General features: G+C 38.7%; 2 protein-coding genes across 8 annotated transcripts in view; one reads left to right on the forward strand and one right to left on the reverse strand.

Moving 5' to 3' along the window:
• The window catches only part of sorcs2 (sortilin-related VPS10 domain containing receptor 2), an 848,688-nt gene that overhangs the window by 800,713 nt on the left and 22,710 nt on the right, over positions 1 to 25,265 (forward strand). For 2 of the 5 annotated variants that reach the window (XR_011354139.1, XR_011354138.1), the window contains exon 27: positions 15,384 to 15,510. Coding sequence is in view for 3 of the 5 variants with exons in the window: in XM_069926519.1 (XP_069782620.1) it covers positions 84 to 148 (65 nt within the window). In the remaining 2 variants the exon portion in view is untranslated. Of the gene's footprint in view, positions 1 to 83; positions 7,845 to 15,383; positions 15,649 to 25,265 lie in introns of those variants that run through there. The other 3 variants (XM_069926519.1, XM_069926520.1, XM_069926521.1) reach the window with 2 other exon arrangements.
• Positions 17,157 to 25,265, reverse strand: part of afap1 (actin filament associated protein 1) — a 324,257-nt gene continuing 316,148 nt past the window's right edge. For all 3 annotated transcript variants that reach the window (XM_069926525.1, XM_069926526.1, XM_069926524.1), the window contains exons 15-17: positions 22,966 to 23,159; positions 20,927 to 21,091; positions 17,157 to 18,404 (exon numbers count right to left, since the gene is read on the reverse strand). In XM_069926525.1, the coding sequence (XP_069782626.1) occupies positions 18,378 to 18,404; positions 20,927 to 21,091; positions 22,966 to 23,159 (386 nt within the window). In that variant the 3' untranslated portion in view covers positions 17,157 to 18,377. The remainder of the gene's footprint in view (positions 18,405 to 20,926; positions 21,092 to 22,965; positions 23,160 to 25,265) is intronic.

A 25,265-nucleotide genomic window follows, 5' to 3' on the forward strand; every position in this document is an offset into this window, starting at 1 on the left:
GAGCCATGAAACAATTGTGGACTTCAGGATTTGGAAATGCCCAATTCATGATTGGAGCTAATTTATCTCTTTATTTCTGACAGGTGGTCACTCGGCTGTTGTTCTCAGCATAAACTCCCGGGAAACGCACAATTATTTGAGCAGCTGATGATTGCTCAGGATGATGAGTTAAGACTTGCCTCCATTTTATCTTGTTGTTCCTGGGGATGGGAAGAAGAATTGAGGCAGTGAAATGAACTCAAGAGTGGTGATGGACCAGTGGGCAATCTTGCCTCCTAGAATTACTGTCTTCAATCAAGCATCAGTGTGTTAAAGGCACCCTTACAAAGAGTAGGCTTACAGTCAGACCCCTGAAGCCATGCCAAGCCTTGTACCCTATGAATGAACTCTGCCATGAAGAAGAGAAAACTGTATTCAATAAGATTATTTGAACTGCTTCCTTTCCCTTTGAATCTATTTGAGAAAAGAAAATTACATGGCATAATATTTGCTCCTTCCCACATCGGCAGTCACATTATATCCATTCCTTTATGTTTTGTTTTTCATCCAGTAAGTTGTCAATCCTTATTTTGTCAATCTAATGTGATCAAAGTGCAAGAGCAAATCTTTACATTCACCACTTTTTCCAGAACCTCTCAATAGACCAAATGAAAATCATGCATTCCTTTCACTGGACCACCCAGATAAGATCTATCAAACGGTTATGTAAATATATAGACCATAGTTGTCCATCTCATTTTCTGTTCATCTTTCATGCATGTTGATTCTTCAATTATTTTCCACAGTTTTTTGGGTTTTTTCCCCCTCAAAACATGCAGTTTTAGCCTTTATCCGCTGCCTATAATCCTGCAGCATCCGTTGTTAGTTGCATGAGATAAGGACTGGGAATGGCATGGCTCTGGTGAAAGGGCAGGGGAGTGGGGCAACTCATTTCAAAGAGCTGCCTCCTCCTATTTTGTACGATCGGGCTTTTGACCACCCTTTCAAATACATTTGAAAAAGAACCGCTATTTATAACCAAGGAACTAGAAATCCTAATTTGCCAGAAAGTGTTTGGTAATGAACATGGATGTGAAAAGAGGAGGTATTTTAGCATTTTGTAAAAAAAAACAACGCTGTAGAAGCTCAACAGGTCAAACAGCATCCTTTATACAGCAAAGATAAAAATACATAACCAATGCTTCAGGCTTGAGACCTTCATTCATGACAAAATGTTCGTTATGTATCTTTATCTTTGGTATATAAAATGGACTGTTTGACCTGCTGAGTTTCTCCAGCATTGTTTTTACTTCATCCACAGTGTCTGCAGACTTTTGCGTGTAACTTCAGGTATTTATTAGCATTTTGTACGGAGCCATTGTTTGTGTGGTGATCTGATCAAAGTACAGTATTTAAAATGCAAATAGGATTGAACACGATGAATACAGAGACATTACTTTAAGGGGCGGGAGTCATCCAGAATAAGGTGATGATGTTAAAATTGGAGTTAGACTATTTAGAAGTAAAATCTAGGAGACCCTTTTTACATAAGTAGCGGTCAAATGCGGAATGTATTCCCTGTGAAACATTTGGGGCTCTCTCACAGTGACGGCTAGGTTTTACTAGGTACGGATACAATGTGAACTGGAGCAACTGGGAAATGCTCTTGAGGGCTCATGAGCAGTAGGTAGAACAGATTCAAGTTGCTGATTAGCCCCTTCATGTTCCTAAATCTTCTATGGTGTTATAAGATGCATCACTGAAGTAATTTAATAGAGCCTCCTCTGATGTTAGTTGTTTTAATAATTTTTATATTGCTTTTTAGAGGAACCCTCCTCCACTATGTGTTGCTGTTTGTCGAGTGTACAATGTAATGTAGACTGTTGCTAATAGCAATGGCATTAGAAGTAACAAAGCCTGAAGGAGTCCCTGGAGGAATGCCCCATCATTTTAGCATACAAGGCTGAGCTCGGGCATATGTAAATATTACAGATGTAACCAAAAGCACTTTTAACATTTTATTTTAAGAGTGTAGCTATTAAATATTAGTGTGTTGTTCAGTACATGATCAATTCCTGTGGCATTGAGTAATCTACTTAAAGAGAATCTGAAGTGAAACCTATTTTATTTAATATATCATCTCAATATGTGTCCATGCCCACTAATGATTGATTCCGTGCTGTATATGAGTTTCCATATGAATCTGGGCTCAAGTAGCTGACTGAATGAGACCTGCCACCTGATGCTCTTTAATAAAGTCACTGCATGGTGGCTCATTATCCTGTCCATTCTTTCTTGCCATCCCAATCTATGACCATTGTAGATTTATTAACTGAAACAAGTGAAAGCTATTCTTCACTTCTGTTTCTATATATTATGTCACACTTGGAATTCTAGTAACAGGATCCTATTACTGATATAGTGTTAGAATGATTATTTCACTGCTAATGTCCCCAGTCTAAACATTTGTCTGTAAGGAGTTTGTATGTTCTCCCCGTGTCTGCGTGGGTTTCCTCCGGGCAGAATGGGACCATTTGGCACTGCCGTTTTGGCACAGCCTGTTTGGCGCAATCCACTTCGGCGCAGACCCATTTTGGCACAGAACTAATAAATAAGTAGTTTCCAGTAGTTACCACACCCATTAAAATGCCATCAACAATTTTGACAAAACATGGAAAGGAAAAGTCTCATATGATGGCTATATATACGTTTTTATAGATAAACTGCTACTAAGAAAACAAAGTTTTGGAGATGTGAGAGCAAAGCTTGAATTCACGTTAGAAATGGTGAAGTAGTGAAACAAATTAATGAACATTCGCATGCAACTTTGGCATCGAAGGTGGAAAGAGATAAATTCATTTCAAAGATAAAAGTACGAGCTGCTGAAACTGATAATTGGTCTTGCATTTATTCTGATTGAAAACATTGATGAGGCTATTGAACATTTGGCTGATGCACTTCCAGATGAACTGCAACCGCTGCTGGACTGGTTCGAGGATAACTATGTAGGTAGAAGATTACACAGAGGAAATGGGAGGCGTCCACTGCTTTTTCCAGTTGGAATGTGGAATTTATATGAAAGAACTTTAAACAATAAAGACAGAACAAATAATCATGCAGAAGCTGCTCACAGGAGATTACAATGCGAACTTGGAGTGGAACATCCAGTTATTTGGAAGTTTATTGACAGTTTATGGAAAGTTCAGAGAGGAAGGGACTTTTATTATGAGCATTCAAATTAAAGAAATTCAGGGAAGCAGACGCTCGAATACAAACACTCGTAAAAAGATTTAGTGGGAGAAATTATGTTGAGTATTTAAGAGAGATAGCCCATAATTTTGAATAAACGTCATATTTTAGATTTTTCGTAATTAACTTATCACTATCTAACATTTTTACTACAGAGAATAAAAAATGTATTTAGTTCCGTGTAAACATAATAAAGTATTATCAATTCCCATCTTGCTTTCATTAATGCTTTTAACTAAGCCTGAATATGAGCTGTGCCGAAATGGTTCTGCACCTAAATGGGTCTGCAGCAAATTGGGCTGCACCAAACAGGCCGCGCCAAATCGCTCGCCCCAAAATGGCTGCGCCAAAAGGTCCTAAATCCTCCTCTGGGGGCTCCGGTTTTCTCCCACCATTCCAAACGTACCGGGGGTGTAGGTTAATTGGGTGGCATGTAAACCTGCTATATGTCTAAAATTAAGAATTTTTTAAAAATTCTTACCAAGCCATGTATTTTTGAACTGAATTGCAATTGTTCCTGAATCTTCCATTCTATTTTAGACATTCTCTGCTCCGTCCTATCACCATTAGTCTGTTGTCACTGAGAATCCGACTGAATATACCAGTCTGACTTGATGCTGTTTGTGGTAGCTGTTGCAGGCGAGTGAAATAAAGAGCTAAGGGCTTGTGTCAACCAGAACCGCCAGCAAAAAGAGCTGGGGTGAATAGCTTGTCTCACTGCTGTGGACTCAACAGCAGAACAGCATCTGAACGAATAAATAATTTCTGATCATCATTAGCTCAAAAGACATGCTGGTACTCAGACAATTCTGGGAAAAAATATAAACGTTGCAAAACAAGATTGCCTGTTGCATCAGTTTTAGATGCACCTTGCAGGCCATGTGCAACTTAGTTATCACTTAGTCTTAGACAACTGTGTTCCCTTAGATCAGCCATTCTCAATGGTGGCCACAACACATTTAAGTAAAAGCCTTGTTTTCTTTTCACCTCACGGTAGTATAAATATTTTTTATGTAGTTGGTAGGAGATAAGTACGGAAGAAGTACATTTCGAGAAGGGTCCAAGGCCAAAAAAAAGGTTGAGAATGACTGCTTTATTTGTCGGAAATCTGATATGAAGATCAAAATGGTAGAAGTACTCAACAGATCAGGCAGCATCTATAAAGTGAAAAACAAAATGTGGGAAGTTTCACGGATGAAGGTGGAAGATTTAATCTCTTGCTTCACAACCTACGCAGACTTCACTTTGTTCTTTCCTCCACTGATTCAGTAGTTTTGGTTCTAATGAAAGACCATTGATCTCACATGTTAGCTCTGCTTCTCTTTCCACAGTTCACAGTTGAGTGCTGGCTTATTGGCTTATTGACTGTGATAAGCTGACAAGGCTCCAGACAGTCCATTGTGTCACCTTTCAAAAGCATCAATGCTTAAACATCAATGTTAAAAGGTACATTGTAGAAAGTTGACACGGTCAAGGATAAGACTTCATTGGAGCTTCCCCTAGTCTGTTACTAAGATACTATTCTGTTCTCATTAGAACTGTATTTCAATTCATTTGCTTCCCTTTCTCTGACTGTAAGGGGCACCAGCCTATTTCTGCTGATGGAGAATCTTTGCCTTAGGGCAGGCTAAATGCAATTCCATGTAATATTACATCTGTTTTGCTATATGACAATAAAAAATATCTTGAATCTCGAATTTCATAAACCCTGTTGATGATAGATAAATTTTCATCTTGTTTGACATGGAATAAACTAAAGGGGAAGTCTTTCCACCCTGCAGAAGTGCTGTATGTTAGTCAGTTAACCAGTAGCTAATCTGATGCATCTTTGACGGTGTTCTGGAATGGTGTGGATTTAGGGGTGCCATGAATTGCTGTCATTGACCCACTGTATCAAACTTGAGAGGTCAGGTGCACAGACACAATTTTACACATTCCCTTGAGCAAAAATATAGCACCAGGGTTTGCTTTTTTGAAGTTGTGTACAAGAGATATACTGGGTGGGGCATCAGAGTACAGCTTTTGGTGACGTTGCAAATGAGAGCACCAAAAGGGTAATGGGAACAAGAGATGGGAATGTGCATGATTTGTTGGCTGGTGTGTCCTGAGATAAGCAGGTCACCTAGAAGCTAGGCTGAAGTAAACAGAACTGGCAGCAAAAAATGTGGTTTCCTTTCTTAGCATCATCACCTCAGTCCTCAACCACATCTCCCCCATTTCCCGTTCATCTACACTGGCTCCCTCTGCCCCTAGACACAACAAACACAGGATTCCCTTGTCCTCAACTACCACCCCACCAGCCTCTGCATCCAACAGATTATCCTTTGAAATTTCTGTCACCTACAACATGATTCCCACCACCAGACATATCTTCCCCTCTTCTCTCTCTGCCTTCTGTAGGGATCGCTCCTCAGTGATACCCTTGTTCACTCATCCCTTCCCATATCACCTCTTTGGCACCTTCTCCCTCACCACCATTTGGGGCCCCAAACAGTCCTTCCAAGTGAAGCATCACTTCACTTGTGAATCTGCGGAGGTAGTTACCACATCCAGTGCTCCTATTGTGGCCTCTACATCGAAGACTGGACACAGACTGGGAGATTGCTTCCCTGAGCAGCTTCACTCTGTCTGCATCAATGACAGGGATCGATCACCCAGTGGCCAACCAGTTAAATTCTGCGCCCCACCCCACGCTAATGTCTTTCTGTGGCCTCATGCACTGGCCAAACCAAGGCCACCTGTAAATTGGAAGAACAACACCTAATATTCTGTCTGGTCACTCTCCAACTGGATGGCATTAACATTGACTTCTCCAGTTTCTGCTCGCCCACTCCCCATTCTCCCCATGCCCTGGTCTCCTTTCCTCCAGCTCCTCCCCATTCACAGAACCATCCCCTCTCCCCTTGTTTGCTCTTGTGCCCTCCCTCTCTTGTTCACCTGTGGGACTATGCTCCTCCCCACCATTTTGTTCAGGCACCTGCTACATATTGTTCATACCTTGATGAAGGCCTCAAGCCTGAAACGTTGGTTATGTATCTATCTTTGCTGCACAAAGTACACTGTTTGACCTGCTGAGTTTCTCCAGCGTTGTTTTTATTTCTTCAATCACAGCGTCTGCAGAGTTCCTTGTTTTTCTCCTGGCAGCAAAAGATACTGGAAGTGTGTGGGGGTGAAGCACAGAGTTAGTGGGGAAGGGGCGGAGCCCAATTTGTTGGTAAATGATCAAATAAGACCTTGAATTGAAGTCCATGATGGTCAGAGGCATCCATTTCCCTACAGTTTTCCAAAAAGAACATTGCACAGGGAATGGTGCAAATCCATGTCGCCCCCCCCCTCCCCCCACCCTTGCTGCAGAAATCTTATGTGGCACTGGGACGATCATCTAAGAAGGGCTTTACTGAATTTTCCAAGCATTATGTAAAGCCCAGAGCTCTTCATTATCACTCTAGATAAAGGCATGATCCATTTGAATTTTCTGGCAGTCCTGTCCAAAGTGAAGAAAGAGTGATTAAAATCAATTAAAAATTAAGATTTAAAGGTCAGCTAAGCTTATTCTGTGTGGCTACTGTACAACCTGAGAGCTGTCTGTTAAAGGCTTTACACACTTGAATGTATTATTGTCACTGCATGGATTACCTGAGTTTATTTTATGAGCACTGAGTCCAAGGATGTAGATTGTTGCATGTGACACACTGACCGGAGATGGTTATAAAGCAAATGATCCTACCACTTGGCTCTTATCTTTGGTGGCATCTAATGTATTTAATGCCCTTCCTTTACCAACCACCTTATTCTTGTAACTACAGTCTAATTCTTCAGATACAAATGCATTCAGACTATTTTATTTTCCAACTGGTAGCTACAAATCTTTGACTATTACTTTTTAAGAAGGTGTTTATACGTAAATTCAGATGGTCGTGTTTAATGAAAAGTGTTAATATAAAAAAGCATTTAGGATCTTTTTTTTAATTGATAAATACATATGGTCAATCGCACTGGATGGTCTTCATAAATGTGACCAAGTCATCATTATCAGTAGAGTGTTACAGTAGTTATCTCTTACCATTTTGGATACTGCTAGGGTACATTTAACGTGTTTAAATGGTGCACTCTGCAGCACAAGTGATGTACTACACATGGGACGGATATGCCCAGAGCTTTTGTATGACTGGCAGACTGAGTGTGTCATTTGTACTTAGCTATTGTATATAATTTCCCAGGTCTGGATTTTTTTTGGGTAGTTATTGTAACGTTTGTAGTCTGCTCGGCCTACTCGTTCCAGCAAAATGGTGATTACTGAATATTTATTTGTTTGAAGCTACTTATAATTAACCAAAATCTGCAGTTTGATTGCACAGTATAATTGATCATTAATTGTTTGTGTCTGTCTAATTTCAGTGCACAAAGACCATGTGCACATAAATAAATGACTGGATGTGGTACTTATTTAGTTTAATGTGATCTTTTCAATCTTTATATTTTGATTAATGCATTGAGCACAATTAGTTTTTCCAAGGGGTTGAGCTGAGCAATCTGCTGTATATTCAAATCCATTCAAAGGTATACCTTTCTGTGAAGCTGAATCCACTTGCAATTTTGTTTAATAAACACATGGATCCAAGCTACACTTTTTATTTCTTTTCTTACTGAATTATAGAGTATTATGTAATTTATTATGGCTTTAGAACATTTAATGCAGAAACAAATATATATTGTATATTGTGTGCAGTTGCCAAAAATATTCTTTGACAGCTACCTGATATAGAAAGGTGGGGGGGAGGGAGGGAGAAAACCTGTTTCATGTCTGTAAATTAGACGTTTAAAATGTAATTCTTGGTGTACTTTTGAAATCAGGGGTTAAGGATAATTAGGAAGCAAATATTTTAATCAGTGTTTTTGTGAAGCCTACTTTTTCAGCTCTTTATTTATTCAATGTTGACAACATTCAGTACTACTACTCATTGTACGGTTTCATTTCAAAAGCAGGAGCTAAGCAATTCAAGTGGCATTAGTGAGAAAAGAATTGTTAACGTTACAGCTGAGAACAACCCTTTATCAAATTGTGTCTTGCTCCAACTTTCAGTATTTGCATTCACTCACATGGCTTCAGTACCAAGGTGCTTTTATTACCATAAATTTAATATTTCAATGATATATTTTTTATTCTATATATTTGAACGTTATGAGTTTATAAATAGCAATCGTTAGTCGTGGGGAGATTGAAACATCAGTCAGTACAGAAAGTGATGCCAAATAATGAAAATAATGATCTGAGAGAATTTTAATTCCAAATGTGACAAAATCTACATAACACATTGCTAAAATAAGGCCTAAAGCAATAATTCATAATTTTTAACAGAATGTAAAACTAGAACTGGGAGAGTTCCAAAATCTTCATGAAAAGGTTAAGAAAACAGACACTAACATGTTATTAAATGTCATTTGATGAAAAATTTCAATTTGAAATGCTTTTGTGAACATTGCCATTTTGGGAAAGGATGGTGATGCAACATGGCCTGTTTCATTCTATACAATTATTTTGTGGAAAAGTGTCTTCTTATTGAAATGTTCAATTTCTACACAAGTTCAAGTCTGCCTTTAATTATCTGTTTCACATGATGAGAGCAACTGTACAGAAATGAAGCTTAACTAAAATTAAAGTCAAGCAAATTTTGCATTGTGTTGCACAGTTAACCTTCAAGCCTTAACAGAGATGTCCACTCTGTCACCTGCTACTTGCATGTCACTGGGTTAAAAGCCAGTGAGAGTAGGAGATTTTGCAGCATTCTAGTAAGGCAGGCAAGGCAATTCAAAAGGACCAATTAGCACGACAACTAATTATAAGAATTTACTCTGAACCAATCAACAAGCAGGTCTGATAAGAGGCCGTCAATCTTATGTAGCAATGGAATTTGTACTTAGTAGTAATTGCATTGGGTAAGAATGTATTGTGTAAACTTTTGATTGGGCCAAATATAACCCAACCCATCTGTGAACTGAACAAAGACAAGCTATGAAACACGAAGTCAATCTCCGCTTGCCTTTAAAGAGAAGACATCTTTGTGAGGCGAGCAGATAGCTCACAATTCTGCAGAATAAAATAATCTGACCGGGACAAAAGTTTGGGCATTGTCATTTTGTGAGGTCTACCGAACAAACCGTAATCCACACTCATGAATAGTAAAACAGAGTGGAACATCGTCAACAGAATAATTATAGTGAGGGACATGTCATCCCTTCATTCACTGTGTATGCTCTACAGCTGCCTATCAACATGACTAGAAATCAACTGGGGAAACAGATCGTTTTTGATAAGTAGATTTTATTTTTGTATATCAAAGGGTAAAGATACAGTGCTCTCCATATGTTTGAGTCAAAGACACCTTTTTCTTTATTGGCCCCTGTGCTCCACAGTTTTACATTTGTAATCAAGTAATTCACACATGATTAAATTGCACATTCCAGATTTTATTCAAGGTTATTTGTATATATTTTGGTTTGACATGTAGAAATTACAGCACTTTTAAAATTTATATATTTTATTAAATATAAAACCACTTAGCAAACATCTCACAATATTTCAAATTTAATCCAAAAAAGAAAAAAGGAAAAGAAATACAAAAAAAGAAAAACCTCCTATAAATCCCCCCACTCCCTACAAACTAAAAAAAAGGAACAAAAAGAAAAAGAAGGACAAGAAAAACCACAACAGAAGCACTTCATGTTCCTATACTTTTAAATGTATATATAATTCAAAGAGACCTATAAGAGAAAGGGCATGTTTGAGATTCATTTAAATTTTAATACCTACAGTTTGTAAATATGGGCTCCACATTTCACAAAATGTATGATATTTATCTCTTAAATCATAAGTAATTTTCTCAAGTGGAATACAACTCCGACCTGCATTTCATCTATAATTATAGCACTTTTGATACATAGTTCCCCTCATTTCAGGGCACTATAATGTTTGGGAGATTTGGCTTCACAGGCATTTGTGAGTGCTCAGGTATGTTTAATTGCTTCATTGGTGCAGGTATAAGAGAGCTAGGCTTGCCTCTAACCTTTTGATATCCTTTGGAGTCTGTAGTTGCTATTTTTCAACATGAACACCAGAGTTGTGCCGATGGAAGTCAAATAAGCTCTTGTGAGGCTCAAAAACATGAATAAAGCAGTAAGAGAGATCACCCAACCCTTAGGATTTAAAAAAATCAAGAGTTTGGAACATCATTAAGAAGAAAGACTGTACTGATGAGCTTAGTAATCGCAAAGGAACTGGCAGACCAAGGAAGATCTCCACTGCTAACGACAGAAGAATTCTCTATCCCCAGAAGTAGGTCTGACTGATCATATACACACTTTAGGAGGCAGGTGTCCACTGTTCGCATATCATTAATGAACAGAGGCTATACTCCACTCGTTAGCCACAGAAACAGGATGGCCAGATTAGAGTATGCTGAGAAGTATTTAAAAGTGCCTGCAGAAATCTGGAAAAAGGTCTTGTGGACAGATGAGACCAAAGTTAACCAGTATCAGAGTTAAGGTAAGAGCAAAGAGTGGCGGCGTAAAGCAACTGCCCAAGGTCCAAAGCAGTCCATCTTTCCCATGGTTTGCATCTTGCTATATAGCCTCTGTAATTCTGTTCATGAAGTCTTCTGCGGACACTGGTCTTTGACACACCCACACCTGCCTTCTAAAGGGGGTGTTTCTCATCTGTCAGACATACGTTTGGGGATTCTTCTTCATTATGAAGAGAATTCTTCTGTCATCAGCAGTGGAGATCTTCCTTGGAATACCATTCATTTTGCGATGACTGAGCTCACCAGTTCGTTCTTTCTTCTTAATGATGTTCCAAACTTGATTTTGGTAATTCTACAGTTTGGGCAATGTCTCTTACTCTTTTATTCTTGTTTATCAACCTCATAATGGCTTCTTTGACTTTCATTGGCACAAACTCTGGTTCTCATTGTTGAAAAATGGCAACCACAGACTCCAAAGGTGATCAAAAGCTTAGATGCAAACCTGGCTCTCTTATACCTGCACCAATGAAGCAGTTAAACGTACTTGAGTAATCACAAAAACACCTGTGAAGCCAAATGTCCCAAACATTATGATGTCCTGAAATGAGAGGATTATGTATACAAAGTGCTGTAATTTCTACATGGTCAAACTAAAATGTATACAGATAACCTTGAATAAAATCTGGAATGTGGACTTTAATCACATGTGAATCATTTGATTGCAAACTTAAAACTGTGGAGCACAGAGGCAAATAAAGGAAAAAATGTGTCTTTTATGGAGGGCACTGAATATCTTGTAATTTTTAATATTGGGACATTAGTGTAAAAATCACACAATGTTTGCCATGAACATCAATGTAGTTGGACACCTGAGAACACTTAGGCATAAGTAATGTGAGAGCAAGTTTCAAGTTAAAATCACATCTAAAGCAACACATTCCTAAGGCTTTATAACCTGAGTTAAGGAAAAAAAACACTAAAAATCTGAGTGATATTTTTTATTAATTTTGTTTTAATATACAAATTTTGGTTTGTACTAATACACAATGACATTGACAGTTTACAACCAAAAGTAACAGATCACTAAGGTGCAGAAATAATTGTCATATACAAGGTTGGTTTATACAGGATCTTTTGTTGACACTTAATTTATTTAAAAAGTAATCTCAAGGATACAATCAAGATTTTAGAAGTAATATCAAGGATACAATCAAGAATTTGGCTAGCCCTGCAGGCAAATCAGAAGCAATATTTACATCACAGTGAAGCTGTGGTTAGGTAACCTCTTGGTCGACTCGCGTGTCATCAATATATTTTATAAACTATAAGGTCTTGAATACATGTTATTTAATCATAGTCAGAATGAAATGAAGTTCACAAAGATGCAAGACCATTCCAAAATATGAAGATAATTAGTTCCAAGCTGGAGAGTGTGAGATACACGTGGAGCTCAGAGGTGATAAGCAATAACTCAGCATAAATTTACACATTCTCTCATTCATGCCTCAGTTTTCTCATTCAGTGTACTTCTTTCCTTTTAATCTTATTTTCTTACCCTAGGCAAAATGCCATATTTGGAGGAAGGACTGTAATGAAGTCCAAAGAAATACCTGGACTAACAACCAAGTATTCTCCAAAAGTCTTTTGAGTTGCTCATGCTCTATGTTTACATACAGTGCTTTCAAGAGGATATTGGATAAGAGTAAGGCATAGGACACCCATGGCCTAATGCAGATGGCATGGATAATTGAGTGCTGTACCGTGTTTTCTTTTGCTAGATTCCTCCAGGTCTGTTTGAATACAAGAAATTTAATCTGCAGCTCTTCACTTCAACATAGTCTAAGAGTGCTTGCTTGCTTGCTTGCTTTTTAAGCTTAACTTAGTTTTAAAACCATAAAAGGCAAAGCTCTCCTTTAAACAGGGGTGTTTAAATTGGACAGAGAATTCTTCAAAAAATTTGTATTTGTCTGAGGCTGAAATAAAGAACAGGATTAAGTGATTGGGAGAGGTAGACTATCCCTGCCCTCCATTAATTATGCCTCTGGATGCCAATGAGCAAACATCCATAGCACTGGCAGCTCCACTGGGACACCAACATCAACAAACCAGGGTGACGTTAGGGTGCACTTTTATATAATGTCATCAGACCAAAGAATTTCTAAGAAGCAAATGACATTTGTGAAACTGTAAAAAAGAAATGGTTTAAAAATTGCTGGAAGTACTCATCCGGTGATACAGCACGTGTGGAAAAAGAATAAAGAGCAATGTTTCAGGTTTAAAGAAGAATGTTAACCCTTTTCCTCATTCCACAGATGAGGAATTAAAATAATTTATAATTTGGTTATATTTCTTCTTTTGACCAAACCAATGGCAACAGGAAAGCCTTGAGCTTTTAAAAAGCATTTGTTGTCTCAGCAATTGGGAATAATTTTGAAAGGGTGGATCTTCCTTTGGAGAATGGGTCACAAATTATGACGGGCAGAAAACTAAATTTAGCCTCAGACCTAAATGCAGCATCAGGTGCACTGAACTTCCAACAGATTTTGCTCCCTGTTGTGTTTGAATGACGCACGTCTCAGCTTTGGGAATGCTTCCTATTTGAGGTATACATTTCCATTACACTGAACTCACATTTCAGGTACATGAGTTGAGAATTAAAATCAAGAGACTTTGCAAAAATTTTTTATCCAATTGCTGAAGTTCTCTATTTGTGTTCTCAGTTCCATGGCAGGAACACAAATTCATAAAATGACTCTCTTAAAGCGAAGTTCGACCACTGTGAAAACCAAAGTCATGAAGGGTAGAAGTGTATAGCTTCGTCAGTCAGCTTAAGCCTTAATAAGACTGCTTATAAATGTACATAGAACAAATCGCACATTAACAAATTTATATTAATTTAAAAAAGCAAAACACAATTATGTATGAGCTCAGAATTGAGAACTAATATTTTACTGCATATATTTACTCGGGTTCTAGTTTTGCCTGGAAAATAAAAATGACAGAATTATCCATTTTCTAAACTCTGATCTTTTATAATTTCAAATTTATAGTTTTCAATTGGCATTTCATATATATAATTTAATTACCAAAGGCAAATAAATAGTAGACTGGAGTCAGCAGATGCTGGAATGCAAATATACTGATGAAGGAACCCAATGGGTCAAGTGGCATCTGTAGAGGGAGAGGCGAGGAACTGTTGACGTTTCAGGTCAAAACCCTGCATCAGGACAGAAAGTGGAGCACGTTGGGGACTGGACGTAGGAGAGGGGAGGGTGAAGGATGCTATAGGGTGATAAATGGGAAGACAGAGACCACCAGTTATGGAATCAGAGAGGTAGGAAGATCATGGAAGCCAATAGGGGAGAGATAAAGGTAGATAATATCAGTTAGGTGAGGAGATCAATGGGTCAAATCTGTGGGCAGTAGGTAAGTGGAACTAGGATGGGGAGAGGAATGAAAATGGATGATGGGAGCTGGAAGGAGGGAATGCAAAAGGAGACAATAATAGGAATGGAGTTGGATTGGAAGTAGAAGGGGCAGAGAAGAGGAACCAAGAGTAAAGATTTACTTGATGGAGACCAGGAACACGAGGGATTGCTGGTTGAAAGACTGAGGATGGAGAAGAATGTAGACCCCGGCACATTTGGAAAGGCCAGAACCAGAGTTGTGGGAAAGAAAAAAGGCCAGAAGTCACCAGTGCACGGCAGAAATGATAAAGCATAGGCCATGGAAGGAAAACCATGAGTAGTAGTGGGTGCACGTCAGAAACACAGAGAACAAATAAATAGTAATCAGCCATGATACACCTGGTTCATCGGCAGCTAACATGCTACTTAAAATAACTAAGCATGAAATTTGAAAAACAAAATGGCTCAATGAAATCTGAGAATAGTTGATTTGTGAACTTATAAAACTTGTAAAAATGCAAGAGGCTATTCCTCAAATATGTACAGTCCAGAGAATACCAACCTTTTGGATGCACTGGTGCAGCATCCAGAAAGAAATGTACAATTTTATGGAGCTTAATGTGAGGTACTAATCTATAACAGCTAGTGGCAAAAGGTAGGGCACAGATAGAAAGAGAAATTATTGTTTAAAGTCAATGCCATAAAGATTACTAATGAAATATTTTGGCATGCCTTATTGACTAGAGAATTCACTTAGAGGTGGAAATTTTAAACCATGTAACCAGTAATTAATTGTGGCCCATTTCCAGTGTCTGAACTGACAGTATGGAGGCCTATGAATTTGATTTAATAATCACAGCAAGATACCAATATCTCCAAGATTGGTCTGTGTATGCCCGCAGTCCTACTTGCTAACAGCCAGAATGCAAGTCTAGATTTCTTTAATAACCTCCAGTTATTGTAGTGCATCAAACCCCAGGAATTTGTCTTTGATTTCTCCTAGCAGTTGTGGCCTGTAATTAATACTTACAGTTTTGCAGCTGAACTTAAAAATTATTCAGAGCAAAATGTTTTATCTATGGTAGTAAACACTGCTCAATTAACATAAGATTATCCAGATTACATATTTCTAATCCACATTTACAGTCCATAAATTCAAATAGTGCATTAGCATAAATTATTATAATAAGATTCGGTAATAAATTTTTCCAACAATTATGTGTTTTAGAAATACGGATATTAAACAGAATGAGAGTGAACAGTCAGTAAAACGTGTGTTGCAACCACAGCTCACAGATGATCACGTTACTGCAATGTTACGTTTGTTCGGCAAGAGAAGATGAATCTCGTGAAAGGTTAGTTGGCCAGCAGTGATTTAGCAGTAAAAAGATTAATGTTGAAACATTTTAAGAGAATATGAATATCTTGTTTATTTCCTTGATTGGTAAAATGCAAATTGTGCTTCCATCCTTTAGGCCTGTTCTGATGAAATATTGCTAATAAAATTTGACAAATTCTGTTTCTTCCATGATTAATCTAATACTATTTGAGAATTGTCAAGAATGCCTCAGAAAACCTGTGCAGTGATGCCACCGCATACATTTGAATCCAGCAGGAATATAAACAAGAGGATACATTTTGTGATGCTGCTTCCCTTGCACTTGATACAGGCGTGGGCGGGTTCAAGAGGTTCTAGCAGAAACTAGTGTCTGCTGTAGGCATACAATGTTTAATCACGGGGCAGCAAGGTTAGTGTAGATGGCACTCAATTAGTGTTGCAATTAGTGCAATGCTATTACAGTACCAGAGACCAGTGCTGTCTGTAAAGAGTTTGTTCATTCTCCCCATGTCTGTGTGGGTTTCCTCTAGATACTTTGGCTTCCTCCCATCACTGAAAACATACAGGGGTTGTAGGCTAATTGGGTGTAATTGGGCAGCATGGGCTCGTGGGCTGAAAGGGCCTGTTCGTCAATTTCTGCTGAGCATTTCTCTTGCATCTCATAGTATTACACTATTCTTTTCTTTGATGGTGATGAGAAGGTAAAGTTACTATCTGTATTAAATGGAATGGTCACAGTGAATGGCAGAGATATTTCTTGGATTAAAGCTATGTAAGTGCAAGAAGGAGAAAGGAGTGGAAGGGCTGTCGAGAGGAAGCAGGTAAGTGTGGCTCATCAACATCATTTCAGACCAGCAGAATTGAATGGCATGATGGAAGAAGCAAAGGATGATCTGGTACAAAAATAATGGACAATGTAAGGCACACCCCTGCATTAAACCTTTTTGAAATATATACATTGTTAGTTTCTTGATCTGTTCACTTAAAAGGTTGGCTACTAAATATAGCTGCCATATTCTAATGAAACTCTTTTTGAGATATTTTATCCACTTAATAACTAGGACAAGTGATTTGAAGCAATTTGGCAACCCTCCTATATTGTATGATTTTATGCAGGAGTACAGCAACTTTACTTGAAAGGTTTGTTTCAGTTTGGTGAAAGGAATAATAAATCAATCGGCTATTTAGGAACCACGAAGAAGCTTATGTTCCAGAGCAAAATACTGTGGACACTGTGAAAACAATGGACTGGCCTTCTCTTTCTGCAAACCAACTAAATATTCCACCATTTTCTACTTTAAAAAGTGAACAGAATGACATTGAAATAAATTGCTGAAAAAAAATCTCAAAGACAAAAGGAATTTAGCCACAGAGGCACCAAGCCCATAAAACGATCATTAGGACTGCTCGCCAAATGATTTGGTTGTTTTCCAGAAATATGAATCCTATTTCAAAAATTTGTATTTGAAATTCACATTTTGTTTTAATTATATTTAATTCTTCACCGTTTAAATCAAGTGAAGTTTTTGACAAATACATTTAAATATGGTCCTATTTCAAAAATTTGTATTTGAAATTCACATTTTGTTTAATTAATATTTAATTCTTCACCGTTTAAATCAAGTGAAGTTTTTGACAGATACATTTAAATATGGTCCTATTTCAAATTAAATTATAAAAATCACACTTTTTAAGTATAAAAGCACATCAACTATCTTACAACAAAGCTTAAATTCTTTACCAATATTGCTTTTCTATATGTCAAAAACTACTTGTGTATTAAAACCCTTTCCATTCAGGATGAAATGGATGATATTTTAGACAATAGGTGGAATGACACATGCTACCACAGATGACAAGCACATTATCCTGACGGGAACCCATGACTGAACAACAATATCCGGAACCAAACAGAAGGAAAAATAAATGTGATTTTCCTCTTTAAGGAACCAATACGAGATATGATCAGAAACTATATATCCCCCGTTGGAGCTTTTGACACCAGTTCCCTTTCCCCATGTTAAATAAGGCATGTACAATAAAAAAGAGACAATAGGTCTCTACTATAAAAAGACAAAGTGTCTATAATTTAAAAAATAGACAATAGGAAGTGTACAATAAAAGCAGCCAATAGAATGTGTACAATAAAGAGATAGGTATGAACAATGAAAAGCTGATAGAGTGTGACCATCAAAACACACAATAGGCAATGTGTACAATGAAAATAGACAATAGAAAGTGCAAAATAAAATCAAATTATAGAGTGTGTATAATAAACAGACACAAGGTTTTGGCAATAAAATGGATGATATTTGTCAAGAACATACCACATTTATGTTCTGACATTCTTATAATGATCAGAACTGAGTGGACGCTAGGAATTGTACTGGACCCATCGATTTACTCTGAAGTCCTTTTTTTAAAGGAGGAACCATACACAAAATATTCATTGTGCTTACAATACAATCATAATTTGAAAGGGCAATGTCAAATACCTCTTTTGAAATAAATAGGTTCCTTTTGTGTTGTGGTGTTCAAATTGTCATTTCTTGTCCAGAATTTAATTTTCAGTCTCTAAAGCAGACATGATATTCTTCAAGCAGAAATGCTTGTGGTGTCTGCTGAGAAACACTCGACCACTAGATAGCGAAAAGAGTGGAGATGGGGTATGGTCAGAGTCCCTATAGATACAACTTAAATATCATCCATGTTCATACAAGGCAATAAATGACATGTCAACATGGACTTGTAATTTTCTGTAAATAATGTGAAGACCATGAACTCTGCATAGTTTATATGAAGTAAAGGGCACAGTAACAGTGCTTCTGGTCTGGAAAATGTTTAGAGAAATAAATATTTAAAAATGGCAAACTTTTGCTTAATTTATGTTCCAGTCTTCAACTCCCATTCCTGTTAAAAGATGGAAAAGTGACAAAAGCCATTAAAATATTTGTTTAACACGACATCCAGCAATTCTTCTAAATGACATGATTTTATTTTAATGTACTATGTGAATGATTGCTTGGTGTCTAAACTCACAGCCATGAATACTAGCTATAACTGATGTTCTAACTTGAGTGAGTATGTGAGAACCTGGTTTTCAACTGTCTTAGACTTTTCTGTCAACTACACTAAGTATCTAGTGTGCAATACATAGAACAGGGAAGAGTACAGCACGGGAAATGACCCTTTGGCTCATAGGTCTGTGCCAAACACGATGTTCAAATCAAATTAAAACTCTTCTTCTCGCACTTGATAGATACCTCTCCATCCTCATCAAGTTCAAGTGTCTAGCTAGAAGCCTATTAAAGGCTGCTATTGTCTCTGCTTCCATCACTATTTCAGGAACCCACCACCTGCATAAGAAATTGCCTCCTCACCTTATATGCATGCCTTCTACTGTGCAATGCTTTTATCCTGGGAACCCTGAGATGGTTGGCGTAGCGGTTAGCGCAATGCCTTTACAGCACTAGTGATCAGGACCAGACCGGGGTTCAAATCCTGTGCTGTCTGTAAGGAGTTTGCAAATGTTCTCCCCATGACTGTGTGGGTTTTCTCTGGGGGCTCCGGTTTCCTCCCGCCATTCAAAAACGTACCAGGTGTGTAGGTTAATGGAGTGTAAACTGGGCGGCATGGACTTGTGGCCAAAATGGCCTGTTATTGTGCTATATGTCTAAATTTAATTTTTTTTAAAGAGATTCTGAATGTCCATCCTATCAATGCCTGTCATAATTTTATAAACTCTTCAGCCTCCTACTCTCCAACACATATTCAACTTTGTCCAATCTTTATCTACACCAGTGGTTCTCAACCTTTTTCTTTCCACTCACATACCACTTTAAATATTCCCTATGACATTGGTGTTCTGTGATTAGTAAGTGATTGCTTAAGGTGATATGTGAGAGGAAAGAAAAAGTTTGAAAATCACTGTTTTAATCGTACCTCATTGACTCGTCATGTGCACAGTTTCATGACTCCAAAGGAAATGGGCCAATGACAATTTTTCTCAAACAAAATATTTCAGTAACAATTGGGTCTAGGACAGTAATTCTCAACCTTTCCACTCGCATACCACCTTAAGCAATCCCTTACTAACCACAGAGCACTGATGGCATAGGGATTGTGTGAGTGGAAAGAAAAGGGTTGAGAACCATTGAATTCTACCTGTATAACTCCTACCCTCTAAACCAGGCAACATCATGGCAAACCTCTTCTGTACCCAATCCAAAGCTTCCACATCCTTCCTGTTATAAAGTCATCCTAGCTTTAAAGAATTCATTCACAATTGTCTTCCGATCCTAAGAACTGGAATGGAAGCAAGTCATCCTCAATCCTGAGGGATTACCTGAGATGGACTGCATCATTACGCCACCTGGGTAGCCAAATGATCATTTTGTTTTAATTAGTGAAATAGCAATCTTATTAGTGAGGCAACCCATCTTAAACCAGTAATATCACAGATAGCAAAGGAGTATTAATAGTCCACACATCCATTCCTGGCTGGAGTGAGAAATATAACTCAGTAGATTCAAGAGAATAAAGAATGAGACAAACAATCGGAAAAAAAATCAAAAAAGGAAATGAAATAAAGTACCACGAACTGAATGCGTTTCTCAAATAGCTGTTGTTAAATCAATGTTATCTGCAGATCGGTGCATGGTGCTGTGTCTTTCTCAAATTATTCCACCTTTAGTCAAGTTACTCTGGAGAGGGCATAGAGGTCAGGCAGCTGGGTTGTGTTTAACAGATACATGGAGGAGAATTGGCTGTAGGGAAATAAATGGGCAAATGGGAGTGGTGGTATTTACATGAAAAGCAGTGTAGGCCGGATGAGCTGAACAGCCTATATCATGAGGCTGATATTAGAGTAAATCAGTGGTTCTCAACCTTTTTCTTTCCACTCACATCCCTCCTTAAGTAATCCCTATGCCATCGGTGCTCTGTGATTAGTAAGGGATTGCTTAAGGTGGGATGTGAGTGGGAAGGGAAGGTTGAGAATCACTGCTCTCGCCCCAATATTTTTGCTTGAAATATTTTGCTTGAGAAAAGTTGTCGTTGGCCCATTTCCTTTGGAGTTATGAAACCGTGCACATAACGAGTCAATTAGGTACGAGTAAAACAGTGGTTTTCAAACTTTTTCTTTCCATCCCCATACCACCTTAAGCAATCCTTACTAATCACAGAGCACCTATGGCATGGGGAATACTTAAAGTGGTATGTGAGTGGAAAGAAAAAGGTTGAGAACCACTGGTGTAAATATTAAATATTTACACTAATGAAACAGCAGAAGTCTCTCAAGTTTAAGCTATACCTTTTGTGATAAGTTTCCTAATTGTTCAATCAGTCCAACTGCTTGGACAACTGCTAGCATTACAGAACTCTGCAAGCAGGAACCAAGAAAATCTATGATGTAATGTAGTGATCTAGGATACCTTGGCCTTCCTGCGTACATGTCCTCTACTTGGGGAAGAAACCATGGAAGGTGGTCTTCTATTGAGAATGGCTGCATTCACAGGCAGCGCTGATGGTTCAGTGTCACTTGTATCACAGCTGGAAACTGGAGAATTATCCAGGGTACGATGCATGAAGATGGGAGACTATAAAAGAAACATAGTCAGATGATAATTATTTTACATTTGGGATGCTCCTCCACTAATACATTTTCAGTTAAATATATCATACATAAAAAACATTTATGAAGATTGTGATTGTGTGAAGACGTTGGAACCTGAAATGTGTCCACTTCAATTTTACCTCTCTAAAATCGAATTTCCGTATTCAGGGACTGTCTTGTTTAAGCACCATGTAGGCATTTGAATGGTCATTAACAATTATAGTGTGGGTCCACTTAACAGAGGAAACCTTCCATCATGTTAGGAAAAAGGAGCAAGCCCTTCAGTTCAGGACTGGTTCACTTCTGTGATACTTCATCTTGAAGCTGGACTGTACCTGAACAGATGCCCTGGACTAGCATTGCAGCAGGACACTGACTGGGGCCCAGTGCACTGCTCCTGGCTTGAATGGAGGCAAATCAAGAGATGAACTGAATTTGGATGTGTGATTTTAACGAGGAGCCCATCGCCTATTTTAAGACGTTTTAATTAAATTGTGTTGCTCTGTGACTAACAAGCTCTAGATCTGATCTTCATACACACAAATGGCTAACAATAAACAGCTGCTAATGCTGGAGAGCTCGTCTCAACCTTGGAGCAGTTCTGAGCATCATCACTCCCTTCTCCTATATTTTCTTGCACTTCACCATCCTGCAATTGACCTTCATCTTTAAGGCCACAATTGGTCACTGTCTCATGAAACTGGGTTTTAAATAGGCCAGCTGCCTGGACTTCACTCAGCTTCTCCAATGAGTCCTGGAGCCAAACTTCAGTGGAGTTTTGTGCCATTAAATTTCTCTCCCTATCACAGATTTTCCCTTCTGTTCTTCCCCTCTGCCCCCCTTATCTTCAAGTTCTCCTATTTTAATGTAGCATTGACATGAAAATGTTAATTCAGTTTCTTGCTCCACAGGTGTTGCCTCAGTCTGAGTATTTCCAGCATTTTCTGTCTTTTTTTTTCTATTAGACCTGTCAGGAATCTAATGCCAGGTTCTAAGGATGGTTTAAAATATATGTGTGTGCCATATACTTGTTTTTAATCTCACCCTTTTTCACCATCCAGAGATCTAACAGTCTTGCTGGATGTGCACCCTGTATTCCAATCTAATATACTGCATTTTGTGTTTATGATGTGGCTTCCTCTACATTGGAGAAACCAAATGAAGATTGTTTTTCTCCTTTATAGAGCAAAACAGCAACTCTGAACTTCCTGTTGCCTGTCATTTAAATTCTTCACCCCACTCCGAACTTACCGTTTGAGGCTCCCTGCACTGTCCCAGTGAGGCCTACACAAGTTCGCAGATCAGCACCTCATTCTCCATCTGGACACGATGCAGCTTGCTGACTCAATATCAAATTTTCCAATTTCAGGTGACTCACTTTCTGTCCACATGTCAGAACTGGACAGTTTGGTTTTGCTGTACTGTTATCCATATGCAACATTAACTCGGATTTTTCCTCTCTCCACAGGAATTGCTGATATGCTGGGTATTTCCAGCATTCTCACTTTGGTTTCATGTCTCGGTAACAACCCTGATCTGTATTTTAGAGAATTCACAGGTCCCTTTGTTTCCTCTCCCCTCTGACTGCCCTCTTTGCCTCTCTCTAATAGCCACGTGGCTCCAAGAACACCACTTAATGTGCTCCCTTTCCAACTCTCTCTGCAACTTAAAACTTTCCAGTGCTGCTGAGGAGTCTTTGACCTGAAAGGTTAACTCTGCTTCTCTATTCTCAGATGGTGCCTGACATGTATTCTGCATTTTCCATTTTTATCTGTGTGTGTCTAGTTTATAAACATAGGAACAATTACAAACAGCAATAGACTCTCTTGCCCCACCGATCTACCCATATGACTTTACCTGTGGGCTGGACGTTCTTGATGACTTTGGCTCTATTGTCAGCCCCAGTGTGGGCCCTCCTGCAAGAGCTTTCTTCAAGCTCTCATTCACTTCTGTCAGCTCCAGTTCCAAGTTCACACGTTCAACCTCTTTAGTCTTACATTCCTCCTCCAATTTCTTTAGCTTTGTCTCTAGAGCAATCTGAGCCTTCTTACCTATATTTAAAGTGAAAAGCAATGGATGATAACATGTAAAGTGAGCCAAGTCTACTCTATTCCAAATCAAAGCATGATTAAAATTACTCCAACAGACTCCTTCACTCTGGAAGTGCCAAGTTTAATGGTGGGAAATTCACTGGCTACAGTAAGATGCAATACATGGTTGTCTCACTTTTGTCAAGTCAAGTTTATTGTCACCTGATTGCACAAGTACAACCCGACAAAACCACGTTCTCCAGTCCTCGGTGCAAACACACACGCAGACTCACAACTAGACATTACACACATACAGATAAACAATCCACATGCAGGGCAAGAATTCACATATACAAATAAATAAATATTGTTTCGTAAATATGAGAGTTTCAGATAGCTCATATGAGCAGTTCCTTCAGTTGTTCAGGATTCTCATCGCCCATGGAAAGAAGCTATTCCTCAGCCAGGTGGTGCTGGCTCTGTTACTCCTGTATCTTCCCCGACAAAAGTAGCTGAAAGATGCTGTGTGCAGAGTGAAAGGGGTCCTCAATGATTTTGGAGGAAGAATGAAGTGTTGTCCCATTGAAATCATAGGATTTTTTTTTAGTCTCTCTGACATTTTCTGCACAAACAGGCAAGGGCATTTACAAGAGGAAGAGCAACATATGATTTGTCCCCAGTTACTTCAATGCACTCAACAAGCTAAGTTAAAGGAATAAAGATGGAATTGATTCAGAGAAAGCATGAGAAGGGGGAGAACTTTGAGGAAATCTTGGCTAATGGATTGCAAGCGGAGCTGGATTCAAAGCAGCCCTGAATGAGTCCTCAACATCAGTTCTTGTTAAGCAAGAGCATCCGCAGATGCTGGGATCCCATGCAACACACAAACATGCTGGAGGAACTCAGGCTAGGGCCCAGGCTTAAAACGTTGGTCACACTTTACTTCCTAAGAATGGATGCTACACGCCCTACTGATTTGCTCCACCACCATTTGGTTATATCGTCAATTGTAGACTATAGTTGAGTTACAGAAGTTTTCTTGATCAATTTGTTCAATGCAAGGGATGGACGTTTTGTGAGATTGCATTGTTAGGTTCATAACATCTTCCTAAACTCCACCAGGCACTTCTATGTTATGCTGCTTTGAACTCCCAATTGAGGTTTTATGGGGACGCATCAGTCCACGAGACTATAGAGTGTGCTTAGGTGTAATTCTGGTTCTATTGATGGCACATTATTTCTCAGACATGCTCAATTTTAGACCTCTTTATTCATGGATATAGCCAAAGAAACCTGATGACCAGCTACAATAATATTCTTCGGATTCAGATTTATTGTCAGAGTACATAGATGGCATCGCATACAGCCCTGAGATTCTTTATTCTGCAGGCCAGGCAGAAGCATCATTTATTGGTAGTGCAAAACACAATGTACATATGTTAAAAAAAAAATGAAATGAAAACAAACTGACTGTGCAATGCAGAGAGAAAAAATAAATAAAATGCAAAAATAAGAGTCCTTAAATGAATCCCAGATTGAGTTTGTCGTTGAGGAGTTTGACGGTTGAGGGGTAGCAGCTGTTCCTGAACCTGGTGGTGCGAGGCTTATGGGACCAATACCTCTTTCCTGATGGTAGCAGCAAGAACAGAGCACGTGCTGGGGGGTGTGGATCCTTGATGACTGCTGCTGCGTTCCATGTAGATGTTCTTGATGTTGAGAAAGGTTTTGCCTGTGATGTCCTTGGCTATATCCATTACCTCCTGCAGGGCTTTATTGGCGTCCACATACTAGATCATAATGCAGCCTGTCAGCACACTTTCCACCACCTATCTGTAGAAATTTGCCAAGGTTTTTGTTGTCATATGCAATCTCTGCAAATTCCTGAGGAAGTATAGGAGTGCTGTAATTGTTATATATATGGTTATAAACTGTATTGGGAAGGGCTGTGGCTGTCATGTGACAGCATTTCTCCCCCCCCCCCCCCCCATCTAGTCGGAGGACACACCAGGTGCCAATCAAGGTTTGGTTCCGCCCCACCCATTAGTGCACACCTTGCTGTTGGCCACATGTAAATTACCTGAACTCCACTCTCCAGCCTGCCTGTACTTGGCCTTAGGCCATTGGCTG

This window comes from Narcine bancroftii, chromosome 3 (assembly GCF_036971445.1).
Source record: "Narcine bancroftii isolate sNarBan1 chromosome 3, sNarBan1.hap1, whole genome shotgun sequence".
In the NCBI taxonomy this organism is placed as follows: domain Eukaryota; kingdom Metazoa; phylum Chordata; class Chondrichthyes; order Torpediniformes; family Narcinidae; genus Narcine; species Narcine bancroftii.